Source organism: Struthio camelus, chromosome 1, assembly GCF_040807025.1.
Source record: "Struthio camelus isolate bStrCam1 chromosome 1, bStrCam1.hap1, whole genome shotgun sequence".
In the NCBI taxonomy this organism is placed as follows: Eukaryota; Metazoa; Chordata; class Aves; order Struthioniformes; family Struthionidae; genus Struthio; species Struthio camelus.
In genome coordinates, this window is record NC_090942.1 from 90,475,300 (window position 1) to 90,491,417 (window position 16,118).

General features: G+C 42.8%; 1 protein-coding gene across 2 annotated transcripts; it reads right to left on the reverse strand.

Moving 5' to 3' along the window:
* Window positions 1–58: 58 nt before the first annotated feature.
* On the reverse strand, window positions 59–9,558 carry C1S (complement C1s). Of its 2 annotated transcripts, none has more exons than XM_068956949.1 (12): window positions 9,450–9,558; window positions 8,703–8,767; window positions 8,083–8,287; window positions 6,604–6,781; window positions 6,206–6,331; window positions 5,207–5,406; window positions 4,867–5,020; window positions 4,489–4,604; window positions 4,179–4,257; window positions 3,786–3,923; window positions 3,379–3,453; window positions 59–1,297 (listed from the first exon to the last, which is right to left on the reverse strand). In XM_068956949.1, exons 2-12 carry the CDS (start codon window positions 8,726–8,728, stop codon window positions 504–506), a joined length of 2,091 nt encoding a protein of 696 aa, XP_068813050.1. In that variant the 5' UTR covers window positions 8,729–8,767; window positions 9,450–9,558; the 3' UTR covers window positions 59–503. The 2 variants fall into 2 exon arrangements, with proteins under 2 accessions (XP_068813050.1, XP_009683431.1); XM_009685136.2 differs by lacking the exon at window positions 9,450–9,558 and adding an exon at window positions 9,250–9,346.
* Window positions 9,559–16,118: the final 6,560 nt, after the last annotated feature.

A 16,118-nucleotide genomic window follows, 5' to 3' on the forward strand; every position in this document is an offset into this window, starting at 1 on the left:
TTAGGGAGTCTCAAGGAGAACCAGGTCTAGTCTGAGAAGAAAGGCAATTTGCACATGATAAGCAGATGTGGACATTCTTTAATGCTGTTAAGATATTCTGAATGATACAAGAAATACAGAAGCCAGGCTCTGAACCTATCCTGGGAATCAACAATTATTCTCTCTTGTCTTCATTGACATGTCTCTGTCAGGTGGAGCATGACTAGCTTTTCTCTAAGTGGGAAAAGATGGGATAGAAAAAATGAGAGGAAGCAGAAGGGGCCTCTTTATTTAGAATGGTATCTTCCTCTTTTGCTGCTATGAGTGGAGGAAGAAAGATAAATTCCATTCCCAGACACGACGACAGTGGGAGAGACTGATTCCTGACTCTCCACTCAGCACAGAGATAAATCACCTTGTTGGCTTGTTATACACAAAAAGTGAAAAGGATCTCAGTCAACCTTCCTATCTTAACATGTGACCCTCACATTTAGGAAGAGTGACAGTGCTTAATGGAGAACGAGCTAATCCTGCGATGTTTCTGCTTCCTCATGCTTGCTCATTGTCTCTGTAATCCAGTCCAAATAACGCACTACTTTGGTGTAAAGACCAAAGGTACCACATCTTGGTCCCCAGGAGATCAGCCCAGCCACATAGTACCGGCTCTCATCAAGGGGATCTTGGATGGCATAAGCTCCACCACTGTCCCCCTTACAGCTGTCCTTGCCACCACCAGCACAGATCATATTGTCAGTGAATCGGTAAGCACTGGAATCAGCAGAGCCCTCTGGCTTAACAGAACGGCACTCATCCATGCCCACCACCGGAATCTGGGCCTTCCAAAGATAAATAGGCAATCTTCCTTTCTCTCTCTGGCCCCAGCCAGCAATATAGCCCAGAGTCCCTTCTTGCAGCTCATATTCAGGTGATTTACCAGGGAGACAGAGGGGCGAGATGTTTGGGCCCATCTTCACAGGTTCCGTCAGCTTCAGTAGTGCAATGTCATTGTCAAAATCAGTCCTAGTTTCTGCGGGCTGCTTTTTCCAATCAGGATGGATGAATGAAGTCTCTGGAACCAGCAGTTTGGCCTCCCGGAGCAAAGATTGTCCACCAACATTGATTACACCAGCATACATGGTGGGCTTGTCATATCCCTCCAGCACATGAGCTGCAGTCATTACCCATCTTTCAGAGATGAGCACCCCACCTCCTCGTGGGTATTCAAAATAGACCTGCCAGGGAAAGTTTCCCTTTTCTGCACGGGTTCCTCCAAAAATCTTTGCTGTCTCCTGGATGGGTTTACTGGGCACCCCACAGACTAGGAAGGAAAGAAAAAAGAAAGAACCAGATGGGAGAATTAGCAATTACAAGTAGAAAGTTCTCTGATGCTACTAAAAAGCCCACAGTCCCCTCCTTCCTGTCTCCTCTAAATCTTTTTCAGCTAAGTAATTTATATTCTGTGTCCCACAGTTTGCCGCTGAAGTTTACAGAAAAGTTCAAGAAAAATCAAGCAGAAATACTGTCAATATTCAATATAGGCTGAGAATACCCACTTTCAAATCTTGTTCTGGAAAGAAAGCAGAACATTCACAACTGCTGTCACCCAGCTAGCACTGCATATGCCAAAGCTCACAGCTTCATCCTGTTCTACTTAGCATGTCTGCTTTGTTAGATATGGGATTGTCTTTCAAAGAACATTTGCTTAAGTTCTTAGAAATTTGACACTAGTATCTAAAAACATTTCTATCTGAACTCCAGACCATCTCAGGTTAAGTGTTCCGGTTTGTATTTATTTGTCATTTGAAGTTTTACCAATTGTCCTCCCCATTCTTTCAGTATGTAGAATCAAGCAGTGGGATAACGAAGATCTTATCTGTGAGTCTCACAGGTGCAGAGATGCTGTATGACCTTTGAGTAAAAACGTTCTATAAGGTTTTGCAGAGTGAGAACGTAAGGGCAAAAATTAGGCTGGTCATTCTGACATAACTAGGAAATTGATTTCTTTTCACATTGCTTGGTTTGCACTGAACCCCTAGTCATATAGGCCAGAGATTAAAGAACTATAGCTAAAGGAGGTAGTCCCTGTTAAATAATTTCATGGAATAATAAAAAGATGTAGGCTGGAAGAGACCTGTGGCTGTCTCCAGTCATCCCTATCTGCCCTTCCCCCGCCCTCCTAAATGCAAAGCTAGATCAGTTTGCTCAGGGCCTTGTCCAGGTGACTTCTGAGCATCTGCAAGGGTGGTGACTCCTCAGCCTCCCTGGCCACCTGTTCCAGTGCTCTGGAGGAACATTTTTCCTTAAATATAGTCAGAATTTCCTTTTTGCAACTTGTGTCCATTGCCTTTTATCCTTTGGCTGCATCCTTCTGAGAAGAGTCTGGCTTTATCTTCTTTATAACTCCCCATAAGGTATTAAATTCCCATAGCTTCATCTTTCTATTTGCTTTCTGATGGTTTTGTGCACTGGTGTAGTCCAAGTCACTGGCTGGGCTGGCCTTTGAGAGAGCTGAATCATCCTCAGCTGGGTCTTGTACTCCAAAATGCCAATGAGGAATTGGGAGTTTGGAGTACTGAACAAGCATAGTGTACCATTAGCCCTAGGGATGCTGCCTCCTAAGAGTGGAGTGGTAAGCCGAACAGCCTGCAAAATACATAAGATTTATATTTCTATGTATCAGCTGGAAATTAAGATTCAGCCAGAACTACTTGCAGCCAGGAGCAGGAGTAGTACCCACCCACGTCCCTTCTCAGTGCCCACTAAGTACACACAGTGAAGAGGCGATTAGAAGGTTCTGAAGATGGATATTCCTTGAGTTGCCAGACCCAGTAAGTGTGGCTGAATACTGCAGGCCACATGCTCCTTAAGAGCTGAGGCTCTGACTTTCAGTGAGTGTGGGGAAAGTTCTTTCCCTATAGTACTGCACCAGTAGTGCCCAGTGGACAGCGGAACCCAGGAGGAGTTTGAAGAGAAGCTACAGCTCTCAGTGTAGCTTGGAAGGACTGAAGAAGGAAAGGTCCAGTATGGCATTGTTGGATATCTCTTTTGATCTGTCAGGTTTTTTTGCTACCTGCAAAACAGACAGAGCTCTGAACAACTTGAGAATATGCACATCTGAAGGTGGGGAAACTGGTGCAGAAGTACACACCAGCACTTGAAGAGGTCCTGTTATATCAGACATCCTATCAAGCTGCCCACCTTTCTTACCAGTTTCTTTCTGCTGTCTCCACTGATCTTTCTTAGGAACTCACAGCTTTCAGAAATACCCTGTCCAATATGAATCAAACTACACAGAAGGAATCAACTGTTATTTCAGGCCTAACAGTTTAAAAACAGAGAAATGAAAGAACCAGTGGTCTTCATACACCACATGCGTACATACACAATTTATGGTAGTACCTGGAACACATTTTGGTAGCTCACTTCCCATCTCTTCACTGACCCATAGTCCATTGGCTGAGCACTGATACACCGCTTGGAAAACATAAGAGAAAAGACTGCCATAAAGATATGCTCGAGGTCAAGAGAGGATAAGTAGCATTACTGTATAAGTTGATGCATTGACCTTCTCATGTCCAAAGCAAGCACAGCTTGGTAAGCATTGCCAGCATTTAAGATCAACAGCCCAAGTACATTATGGACATTACGAAAGTGCATTAAACAAAAATGCAACACAAAACTACTGGCTGCAACCCCACACCAATCTTAGCCTGTAGGGATATGGTCTCAGCCCCAGGATGATGCCAGTACCTTTTCTTAGGCCTTTGATTAAAGGAATGTGTTTGTGTAGCACAGGCAATGCCTACCTTCACCTTTAGTTTTTAGAGTATAGTAAGGTGCGTCACAGTGATAGCGGAAAACGGCTTTATACAGAGGCTCATGAAGTTCAGAGATGTATATGGCTTGGCCATTGTCAATAGGGGTAGGTTCACCACAGTTCACCGCTGTAGAGAAGAAGCAGAAATGATCAAAGATAATCAAAGGGGCATCCCCACCCATCCATTTGTTTTTTTTCTGTAGGGTAGGGAACCATTCAGCTCCTCTGGTCCCTGTGTGGTCGTCAGCGCTTACTTCTTCTGCCCCTTCAGTGTGCTCATATCCCAGTCCTCACCTTCCTCCTAGTCTGGAAATAAAGTGGGTCTAGGGCATAAAGACTCCCTTCCAAACTGCTTCCCTCCATACGGGGATGGGTCACTTACGAACACAGCTGAAGTGAGAGTTGCTCCATTCACCGTTGTCTTGACAGCTGGAGTGAAAAGTCATTAGGCTGTCTCGTTGCTAGGGAAAAGAACACATGACCCATGTCAGTCACTGACAATGAAACATATCTGAAATAGGCACTCCAGTGGAAGGTCCTTAAAGTGCTGTAGTGGGTGGAAGAAGCTCCCAGTTATTACAGCTGTGGTGAAAACTTTGAGTCCCAAAGGTGCTTGGAACACCTGATTGGAAACAGCAGCAGGACGCAGCTGAGAGAGGCTGAGAGCGTGTGTGCTTTTGTGTGTAACTTACCCTCACAATTTCATAGCCTTCCACACAGGTCACCTTCACATTGTCCTTGAAGATATACCTGTCCTTCTTCGGGTCAAGAACAGCGTTGGGGATTACAGTTTGGGGACAGGTTATGGCTTTGGAGAGAAAGGAGGACATCAGTGATTAACTGGTTTGAGATTTACTCTCCTTCCAACTCCCAACTTCTCTCTCCCCAGTCATTATTTTCACCAGTTAACAGGCATCCTCTGTTTAGCCAATAGCCACTTAGCTGTGTCTAGCAAACCCAGCAACTGCGAACCTTTTTAACATCCTGTTGTACCATGAATCTGACCTCCTGGGACAAACCTTCTCCCTGACTCAGCAGCCAAGAAAATGCTTTCCCACATGTTCACTCACAATCCCCATGGTAGCGTATTTTCCAGCCTTTGCGCTGCACTGCATGGTCTGTTTGGAAGATTATGTCAAGAATATTGTTCCTGGTTTTGATTTCTGGAGGACCTGGGAATTTGCTGCCACAGTAGGGACCAAAATGCTGTTCTCCAGAGACAAGCTGGGAAAAAAAACAAGAAGAAATGAGAAATACTGATTGGAATCGATAGAAAGAGGGAGATTCCCAAGAACTTTAAAAGGCAGCATAGTTGAAATTAAGGTTAAGCAGTCAGAGAATCTTCTGACTATGAGAGGATTGGGGGAGACCCAGAGCATGCTGACTCCCCTCCCTAAGTCCCACACCTACTGTTAAACTGTCGTGGCAACTCCCTTTTGAGTCAGCCGGTTCCACGTCGAAGTCACCACTGTGTATGGTCAATGCCACAAAGTAGCCTGGCCTCAGAACCACTCGGTACTCACACCGCGAGTTCTCTGGGTACTGATTGGGATAGTTGGGGCTAGTGATCTCTCCTGATGGCTCAGTGAAGACATTCCCGCTGCAGTTCACTAGGATTGAGGAAGGAACACAGGTAGGACTCAGAAAAGAACTTATTCATGTGTGAAGCAAATAAACATCCCCTCTTTCACTACATATCCAATCTCCCCAGTCACCTAGATTAACCATTTCGCAATATGGCATCTTTCATAGAAACTGAAACCAGGGCCACCATCCAATTTGCCAGGGTCCTTAACTCACAGTGGGCTGAGCAATGGTACATCTGGCCCATCCTTTGGAAGACAACTTCCTGAAGTCCTCAGTACTGGGGGACAACTTCAGCACATCTTTTAATTTTGCTGCCTTGTTTAATTTCTCCTAGTGTCTTCTCTTTCTCCCTCCATCTTTTCTCTTACCTTCTACCTGTGATTTGGGCCTCTCTCTCTCATGCTCAGGTCCTCATATTATACCCCTTTCAACATGCCCCATTTGTGACTTTGCCACTTTTTGATTCAAGCCAAGCAGCTCCTTGGCCATTTTGGCACCTTCTTTGAAGTGCCCTGTTTTTTCAGGGATTAAAAGATTCACAGCTAGCAGTATGCTAGGAAGGGTCTCCATCACAGTCTTCAGAGAATGTTATGTAATAGTTTCTTAATTCTCTTGACACAAAAAATAAGAACATATTAGTGGAAATTCCCAAAGTCATGATCTACTGCCAGTTCAGGTTTTGCACTGGGATGTTGTTCTTTCCAAGATGCATTATCTGTCACTACAGGTTCAAGGGTTGATAGAGAAGGTCTTCCAAGTACAATATCCCGCTCGGCCTAAATTAGCTCTTGCTGTTGACCATGATGTGTGTAGGTCCCTTACCTCCACATGTTTTCTTATCCTCATAAAGGAAATAATCTGGTGGGCAGGTACAGAAGTAACCACCAATATAGTTATTGCAGTAATGACTACAAGGTTCCTCCACAAAATCCGTGCACTCATCCAAATCTGCAAATGTGAAAAGAAAAGATGAGTCAGCCAAGAAGAGGAAAGGGCCCTGAAGGCAGGATAAAGATGGCAAAGTGAAGTAAAGACTAGCAGACAACGAGGAAAAGAGATCTTTATGGCAGCATTTGGACTGGTAATACTGGAAAGCAGTCCTGCCTGCTGGGATCTCTTTTAAATGAAATAATCTTGTAAGGAAACCCCTCCTGTTAGCTTTCCTCCCGCTCCTAGTCCCAGATACCACAGAGATTCAGAGGAGGCTATTCTAGCCTTACCCACTGCAACATAGTAGGCTGCAAAACCAGTGAAATGTTCCTCATTGGAAAAATCAGATTGGAAGGTCATGGTCAGGATGTTATAAGGGACATAAAATTCCTCCACAATTGAGGAGCCAGGGACACGAGGTTTCTTTCGCCCACAGAGCAGGCCTTCAACATGGACACCAGACAGGATCTGCAGAAGGATGCAGAGAGAGGTCTTATCTCACTACTGGAATATGTGTAATTATCAGTATTTGATTTCTTCAGCTTACAATCAATATCTGATTCCTTCAGATTACAAGTGGCCAACCAGTGGCTTCAAAGTTGCATGCGTTTCTCAGGACATTCAGGTAGATCTCCCAGGGCACAGTTATGTCACATAAGTAGCAGGAGGGGCCATTCTCATACCAAAGCTGCTGTGTGATCCACAAAGCTAATTAAGGGTGGAAGACAGCCAGCAGGGACTGCTGAGACCCTACAGCTGAATGGTACCCCTGGAAAACCAGTCTCTTGCCATTTGTAAGATGCTTGAGGAGTGTTCCTTCTTATTGACATTCCAGCTCTGAAATATCTGTCTTAATTTTTCAGATACAAATTAATCCAGAAAGTTTTCTGTTAGCATCCTTTTCTGAGGCCCGTTTGTACAAAATATAACACCGCAGCTAAGGCTGTGAAGCAGATCCCTGATGGTCTGCAGAGCAGTTCATCATCAGTTTGTTGCAAAAAGACACAGGTTATTACAGCTCCTGCTAGAGCACATCCATCTTACAAACCCAGCTTGGTCTTTCCCAACGTTTCCTTTTGGTGCTGCACCTGATCTTATTGAACCTATTGAACATAGCCATCGCAGGATAGGCTAGTCTTGTTCCTTTCTCTTTGCATCGAAATGCTTGATCATTAGCGCCTTGTGTGACAACATGGTGCAGAGCTATTCGGGCTATAAGTTTTAAGAACATTGTGGTGCACAGCTCAGGACAACAGACCACTGCACTTCATCTCAGCACCCACTTGATCTCTTGATTGTTTCTAACTCTCATGATTTCCAACCAATTTCTGATTGCATTAAATTGTCTATATCCACTTATGGATTAACTCCAACGGAAAAATTTCAGGGACAGAAAATCGATGCCCTTTCTAAGTAAATGGTCCTTTTATACACATAATTCACTAGTTAAGAATATGCCTGGCAATAGGGACACGTTAGTGATGGTGAGGAAGGCTCTTCCTAGGGACATAAGATAAACATGGAGACAGGAGCATAGACAGGACACTCAGTTGGCAGACAACGTTCATGTGGTTATGCAGCAAAATTCAAACCCACTTAACCACTACTAGAGCAGATATGCTCAATCATTTGGGGTTCTTGGGGCTTGGAACCAGAAGGATGTATCTCTTCTTCCAGCCCTGAGCCTTGTACGCAGCTTTGCTGTTCTTCTGCCCTCTACCCCACCTTCTTGTCTTTTTTCTCATATGAGGATGGATGGGTGACAGTACCTTCACAGAGTCGTATTCGCAGTTCTGCGATGGTTCAAGATCCAGATGTGTGAAATAAAGGTGAATGCCGTATCCTGGGGGAACCTCGATTTCCCAAGACTCCTGTACATCATTGGGATACACCTGAGGATAATTGGGGGACAAGATCTCACCGTACATGGAGGCTGCATCAGCCCAGACAGGAAGACAGAAGAGGATAAGGCACCTGAGAAAAGAGGAAGGAAGATGACATTACAGAGGTCTTCTCTGTCTTCAGGGAAAAGTCTGGTGTTTGGCTGTATGTAGTGTGCAGCGCATACTCCTGGCGTTTGGAGTTTTGATGACCAATGCTGTGGCTGCATGAGGCTGTTCTTTCTTCTGTAGCCCTTCACAAAAAGGGAGACAATCTCAGTTCTGCTCTCTGCTCTACTCTCCAGCCCTCTAGAAGCTGGGAATGCTGCAGGAGCTGAATAGGGGAGCCTTAAAAGCTATTCCCTACTTCACTTCCTTGCTTTGGAGGTGGCTTGTTCTGTAGGCACATTCAGATTTGAGAATCAGTACAATACTACAGGAAAGACATCTAACTGATAAAATGAAATTATTAACAAACCAGAATTCCCCTTGGAGATTCAGTAACTCACCACATCTGGAAAAAGCTGATCTTCATTTCTGAAAACTATCAGGAACTGGACTTTGGAGTTATAGTCTGGGATGAAAACAGTGTGATTGGTTAATGTTGTCTGTTCTTCTGTGTGTCTGGTAGGCGGGTCAAAGATCTTAATACCTCAGCTCGTGGGGAATATGCCAATGATTTGCCTCAAAAGCAAGTTTTATATCATCATTTATTCGTGCATACAGCAACCCCAAGCATCAAGGAGAGATGCTGAGCAGAACTTACAAAATGGGGAGATTATCTCTATCATGTCACTAGTACCCTCCCTTCTCCCCCTATATCTGTCAGTGTCCCCAGACACCATGCTGATGCATTCCCATTCATAGCAAATTAAGATAGCAAGAATCCCTCCCCCCCACACACCTAGATACTCAGTTCACTCCTCCCAGCATCCCCAAAATTATGCTAAGACCCTGGGGTTGGGGGAATGTATGTCCTGTCCCTCCTAGCTGTCACATACACAGCAACGCTCACAAATATTTTCCGTGCTCATTTCTAATGTTTGCAATATTTACCTTCTCTCTCTAGCTTGTGTCTGGTTTTCTTCTCCCTTCTCTCTCTTTCTCTTTTTCTTTTCTGTTCCTGTTCACACCCTCCAAACATATCTAAGCCTGAGATCTAGGGAATACAGCTCTAATTTGCAATATCACAGCACCCCCTATCTGTAGGATGTACCTTTCCAGCCTTCTTGTTCAGAAGAGATACTTCTGCTTACCAGCATTCGACAGAAAGGGGAATTTCCAGAACCAGTTGCACAATTCTGTTGGCTCAGGTTGCATGGACAGTATGCAGATCTGGTCTATATCAGCGATTTTCGGGAAATCAGATGACTTTTGGGAAAAGGGAGGAGAATGGACTTTTTGGCTGCCTCCCCTCTCTCTCTCTTTCCCCTCCCCTTCAAAAGTTATAAACAAAGTTCAAAAGATGGTGAAAAGGAAAGTACACATGACAACTGGTTTAATTCTTTTGCATGGAAAAATGTTTGATTATCCACTTCAGAGACCACTTTGCTGGAATTCACTTTGTGAATGCAACTTGGATGGCTACAGAGCTACTACCGTTGCTCCTCATCTTATGCTTCAGAGACCCTTTTTTGAAGGCAAAAAAAAAAAAAAAAGGAAAAGGAAGTGGCCAATTCAATGTTGTGCCTGTCTGAGGTTACCAACAAGAGGACAAGTTAGACTCCATTGTTTTGCTATTTTTTGTTATGTGGACACTCCTATAAATAAGAATTTGACTAAGAACTCATAACCTTCTGTAACTAGTTATCAAGTGAACTTTATGTAGGAGCATAAGTTTGTCAGACTTAGCCCTGCACCAAGTTAGATCTAAGACCTTCCAGGGAAGGGAGTTTCAAGACCTGTACCAGGTAGGACGCTTAATCCAGCCAGTGCCCCCAAGCGAAGACCAAAATACTACAGTACAAGCAAAAAGACCCATCAGTAATACTTCAGAAAACCCCTCCTGCTTCTCACAAGCCACCTACACTGAGGCTGGAATATAAATGACGATGTAAAACTCCATTGGCACCTCTGCCCTTTACAATCAGCACAGCATGCTCCAGAGTTTGTTTTGGCTAGAAAAAGTGATTCAAGTTTCAACAGGCCATAGGCAAAGTGTGCTAGCAAAGCTCAACTGAAAGACTCCTTTATATTGTCAAGGCAGAGAAACACCTACAGATGAAGCACAAATGACTTCACTGTAATCAGGATAAAGGTTTTTACTTGAAGAATATACCTTATCTGTTTTCTTTGTCAAACTGAGAATGGGTAGAGAAAGAAAAAAATGTGTCATCTCACACTCTCTGATGCTTCTTGGGAGCAGGGCATGATGTTTCTAACTGGAATTTTGAAAGCAAAGAAAACAGATTGATGAAAGATATAGGACAGATCATGGGAAGATATCTTCTCCTCTGAACTGGGCAAAGTAAAGACTCTGCCAGTGACTTTTCAAGTTGCAATCCCATTTTGGGCATGGCAGAAGTAAAATGAGTGAGTGATGATATGTTGTGCATGTCATTTCATCACAATGGAATTGTGTAGTTTTGTATAAACTTGATTCAACTGACCTGTAGCAGTGGTAAATTAATGTGTGTGTGAATATTAATAATTCTTTAGAAGACATCTACCTATTAAGAAAAAAATGCTGAAGTTGGTTAAATAAAAAGGTAGCTACATATTCTATAGGCATATATTTGCATAATGCTAATTATTTATGCAGAAGACCAATCATATTGATGTATATATTTACATCAAGTAAATATACAGCATTTGTTTGCATCTGCCTAGCTCCATATTGTTTTAATAATTCATAAGATGAAACAGCTAGAAAATAGATTTTATAATTCACTGAAACTATGTACAGGAAATTTATTAAAATAATAATTTAAAGGAGGCAAAATCATGCAATTAAGGTTAATAAATGATATAATTAAGGCTGCCAATGCAATATAATTCTGCTCTGAGGCACATGCATTCTGTTAAATTCCTTAATTACATGACCGCATATTACTTTTCCCAAAGTGCCCCTGCTTCCTCCATTGCATAACACAAACCTTTTCTTAAGATGAGTCAGAAATGTGTAACTGTAACCTTTCTGCCAGCTATTATGAAGAGCAGTAATGTTCAGGTTTTTCATAAAATTACCATCTAAAACAGGTTTGACTGACTTGACTTTCCCTAGGAAGCTGGAGAAAAGAAAAAAAAAAGCTTTTCCTGAGTTCTAAAGAAAAGCCATACTTTCCCTTTGGAAGCACTGAGTCAGTGCATATAGAAAAGGGAACAATTATTAAAAGAGGGATCATAGCATTAACTAGGTGAAATTCATCCACAGGGAATCAAGGATATGTAAGTAGCAAGTAAAATGTCTGCTTCACCAGGATCTTGGCAGTAATTTGTCTGTTTCCCTTTCTCCCAGTAGGATGATTTCGGGGGTTCCTTTCACACCTCACTTCCTTGCCTTGCTCTTGTGAAGGAAGCCTGTTTTTCTGGTTAATTTTAGAGCCTGGGTAACCACCAGGAAAGCTTGTCTGTCGACTGGCCCAAAATCACTCTGTATGACACCTTTGCATACTGTACAAGGGGCATTTTCATCACAGTCCATTCACTTCTTTTACTCCCTGCACCCCTGAAATCTGAATGCAAAGCTCCCACAATCTCCCAGCAAAATCTGGGACTTCAGACTATTCTGCAACATGCACTGTAACACACTGAGATGTGATGCTCCCTTTTGGCATTCCTTTCCCTGCACCCCTTGCTGTAACTTCAAATGCAACGACTTTCAAGCACAGACAACGCCTCCACAGACAATGCACCACCCTCCTACAAAATACAAGCCTTATAACGTTGTTCACATGCAAGGCTCTCTACTTACGGATGATGGGCTCTGACTCACAAATAGATGTATCTCATCTTGAGATAATTTGAGTTGATTCTACCATTATATGCCTTCCCAGCCTCATCATCAGAGATTTCCATCCTCATTGCACACATGGCTTCACTAGTCACAGACCACCAGGGACAGTTTAGAGTTTGATCCTCTAGGGTAAAATGTTTCTAATTTTTTTGGTTTATCTTAAAACATAAGGCTGTAAACTGTGGTGGCTGAGCAGCAGCTGAGAGAGGAAATGAGATATTTCTGCAGCAGGACCAGTAACTTCCAAGAGACAGTTTGGACATTTGGAAATGAAAAATTGCTAACGCTTTCCCAAGATAAACCAACTTCATTTGCCAGTCAGAGCTAAACCGCCATGCAGCATATATTAAGTACAGTTCTGTGACTCCTACAGCAGTGCAAATAGGATAATGTTCTCCTGCCTGTTTCCCAAAACCTGAAATTAACCAAACCAACCGAAATATTAGCAGTGACACAGATGTTAACCCTGAAACCGACATCTGCTTGTTCCACCAATTCTTTGAGTTACTGACAGATGGCAGCAGAGACCTGCTCGCTTCTGTTTCCCAGGACAAAACACTTTAGCCTGAAGGAGGCTGGCTGATGACTCCTGCTCAGTTCTTACAAGAAGCTGGAAACTGTGCTGGGAGGTGAGCATTTTCATAGGGGCAAGGAGAGATTCCCACGATTTGAGTAGTTGATTGTTGCGTTGGGAAACTAGATTGTACTGCTGTCTCCACCACAGAGATAATATGATGCAATACTGGGCAAGTTCTTCAACTCTTGTGTGCTCTGTCTTTTCTAGGCAATTAGCTAAGAGCTTGGAGTTTGATTTGCAGACATGCTAAACCTTCATGACTATAAAATAGAAGTCAAGGGGAGTTCCGCTACAAACACACATAATGCTGAGCTCCCTTAAAAATTATCTGCTGGATATCTCAGAGTGCGTACCCAAAATTAATGAATGTTTCATATGTTGATCAATTTGTGTCCAAATCCCTCCACTATAAACTGGGGAGAGTAAAACTCTGTAATATTGGAGGATGAGGGGTGGAGTCAGTGATGTCTGAAAAACATTCTGACATCACATTTATTTGTACCACAATTTCCATATAGAAATTATGAACTGTTTTCAAGCATACAATTCCCTCCCCATCTCAAATGTCCACTAACTCCTGGTTGCGTCTGTCTTTGCTTTGTCCTACTCCCTCTCCTATCCCATTTCTTTATCCCTACTGGATCCAAGTACTTCTGCTTATGCTTCTAATGAAAACATTTTCATGTCTACCCCAGCTTGTTTTCCTAAGCAGTGACCTTTCTCTCTCTGTACTTCATTTCTTTAGTTGTATTTCTTTCTCCTTCCCCTCCGTATTCTTTCCTTGTCTTACTGACTTGCAGTTGCAGACTTCAGTTGGATTTAATTTTATCCTGACTCTGGCTTTTCCACTATCTTCCTTCCTGTCAATTTTCAATCCTAAATTCCACCCCAACCCACTCTCCAGTTAGTCACCTTGCCCCTCAGTAACCTGCATCTGGCTCTTCTCACACTGACATGCATTTGAAACAAGACAAGCTCCTATGATTGCCTGGGAGAAGAGGCACTGGAAAGACAAGTTAAAGAGACTCCTGTTTCAGAGCCTCACCTCAGAGGAAATGGTACGAGAAGGAAAGTCCTACAGCAGCTCTTGAACTATGTGGGGTCATGTGCTGCTGTGGTCTGTGGTAAAGCTGCATGAACAACTTGAGTATGTTCAATTAAAATGAAATTTGCAAAAGGTTTAGCACTTAATCTGAACAGTTCACATTTAGTAGAGTTATAAGCAATTGAATACAGAATCTTGCAAAGGAAACTGTGAATCTTAGGAGCAGATGTTGCTACCAAAACCCTTCTCCAACAGTAGTAAATTGCAGAATGAAATAAGAAAAGTCTTAACGTGCATACGCACTTTCTTTCACTATACATATGGCTAACTGACCACAAGTTGTATTTAAACACTACAGTGTATTTTTATTTATTTTACAAACAGTAGACATTTCAAATAAGTTACTCTGTGAGCAAAAGGAGTGTTTCATGAGTTTGTTCCCTGGGATATTCAATAACATAAATGAACTATACCAGAAGTTTATCCAGTCCAGCATACAGACTCTAACTCTCCCTTTTCCTGCCATCTTAGGTCAGAGCTGTGGATGGACTGCTGAGAGCAGGAATTCAGGAAGATACCACATGGAAGAGACTGTGGCCCAAAGCAGTTTTTGCTGGCTACAAATGTGGCCTCCAAAGCCAGAAGGAAGACACTGCCCTTCCAGAAGTGGAAGAGGTCTACTTCTGCCAGGAGCGAGAGTTCTACTTGGGCAAGAGATGTAGCTATGTATGTACAAAGCTGAAAGCAGTGCTGTAACCTCTAGTGGCAAGCCAAACAGAATACAAGTGATCTGAGGAAAGGTAAGGCCCTGCCAAGCGTGGCTTGATTTTTGCCAAGTTCCAGTATGACCTTCATAACAAGCCATGGGCCACAGAGTCTGAGTAATGAGAAGGGAAGGCAAGGCAAGGCAAGGCAAGGGGAAGACAAAGGTGAACTCACATGAGGAGATTTAAGGAAGGAGTTTAAGAAAGGGGCAAATATCTGGTGATCTTTCCCTGGTATATTCTGCCATTTTCTGGCAATCCGAAGTTTAAGAGACTTGCTGAGCCAGAAGTTGTATCTGTTTCTTATTACTTAACTGCCCTCAATGATCTTTCTTACATGAATTTTCTCATCACTTTTTCTTTAATGAAATTATAAGAATGCTCCCTTGTTAGACAACAGCAAAGTCCAGCAGGATAGATTTTAAGAGGTTGTAATCCCAGAAGTGCCAAATCTGCGGGTTAATTTAATTTTATCAGATATGGGAGGAAGATGGACTATGAAGTGGATTCCCTCAGTTACGGTGCCTACAGGCCTTTCTTTCCAATCTAGCTTTCCATTTTCATGAAACTTGAACAAACACGGTACTTTGGATATGTCCAACCCTTGTCAAATCTGACTGGGAAAAGTACTGGTAGTCCATATGCTCACATAGGCCTCATTTACTTAGGAAATCAAGCTAAAAAAATATAAACATGGAATTAAGCACGGAAGTATCTATCTATCGATTGGTACTGGTTCTTGAACTTTGCAAAAAGCTTGGCTAACCATGACCAATTAAGGTGAACAAATATGGTGTTCTGTAAGCTCTGTAAACTCTAACCTGATGGAGTCAGATACCTAGGAGAGTTTTTAAACCCCTGCTTCTGCAAAATGACCATCTTGCCCTGCCACTCCATATCTTTGCTTTTCTAAGCATGCCTTCAAAGGACTTTTGGAAGACAAGGTCAAGATCTGCCCTTCTTTATGCATTTCCTTACTACACTGGTTACTCGTTTCCATTTTTCTTAACTTCTGTAGATTCCACAGAAAGATTTAGGTAGGATGGGACCTGTGGAGGTCTCTGCTCCAGCTTCCCACTTAGAGCAGCGCTAACTCCAAAGCTAAACTAATTTGCTCAGGGCCTTGTCCAGGTGACTTATTAATACCTCTGAGGATGGAGATTTCCCAGCCTCTCTAAGCACCTGTTCCCATGGAGAAACACCCTTCTGTGTAGAAATCTCCTTTGTAGCAGCTTGGGACCATGGCCTCTTGTTTCACTGTGTACCTCCGAGAGGAATCTGGCTCAGCCTTCTTTACAGCCACCCATTATGTCTATCCCAGGTGCAAGACATTGCATTTTTTTGTTTTTTTGTTTTAACTTTGTGAGGTTTCTGTCAGACCATTCCTTCATTCCTTATGTATTCTGTTTTCTGTATGCTCTCAATCTTCTGCTGTACTGCCCATTGTACCAGGAAAATTGCTTTTTTCCAAGACTACTTCCTCTTCCTCCTCCAGATCTCTACCTTTGTCACTATGCAAACCATAGGCAGGAAATTGAAGACATAAGAAAAAAACACATTTAAAGTAAAACTGATGTTTGTCAA

Coding starts and splice junctions, on each gene's coding strand:
- C1S (XM_068956949.1), bottom strand. CDS start 8,728: ATGAAGATCAGCTTTTTCCAGATGTG. Junction 4,258..4,488: donor AAGGCTATGAAATTGTGAGG/GTAAGTTACACA, acceptor TCTTTTCCCTAG/CAACGAGACAGCCTAATGAC. Junction 3,924..4,178: donor CTCTCACTTCAGCTGTGTTC/GTAAGTGACCCA, acceptor TCTTCTCTACAG/CGGTGAACTGTGGTGAACCT.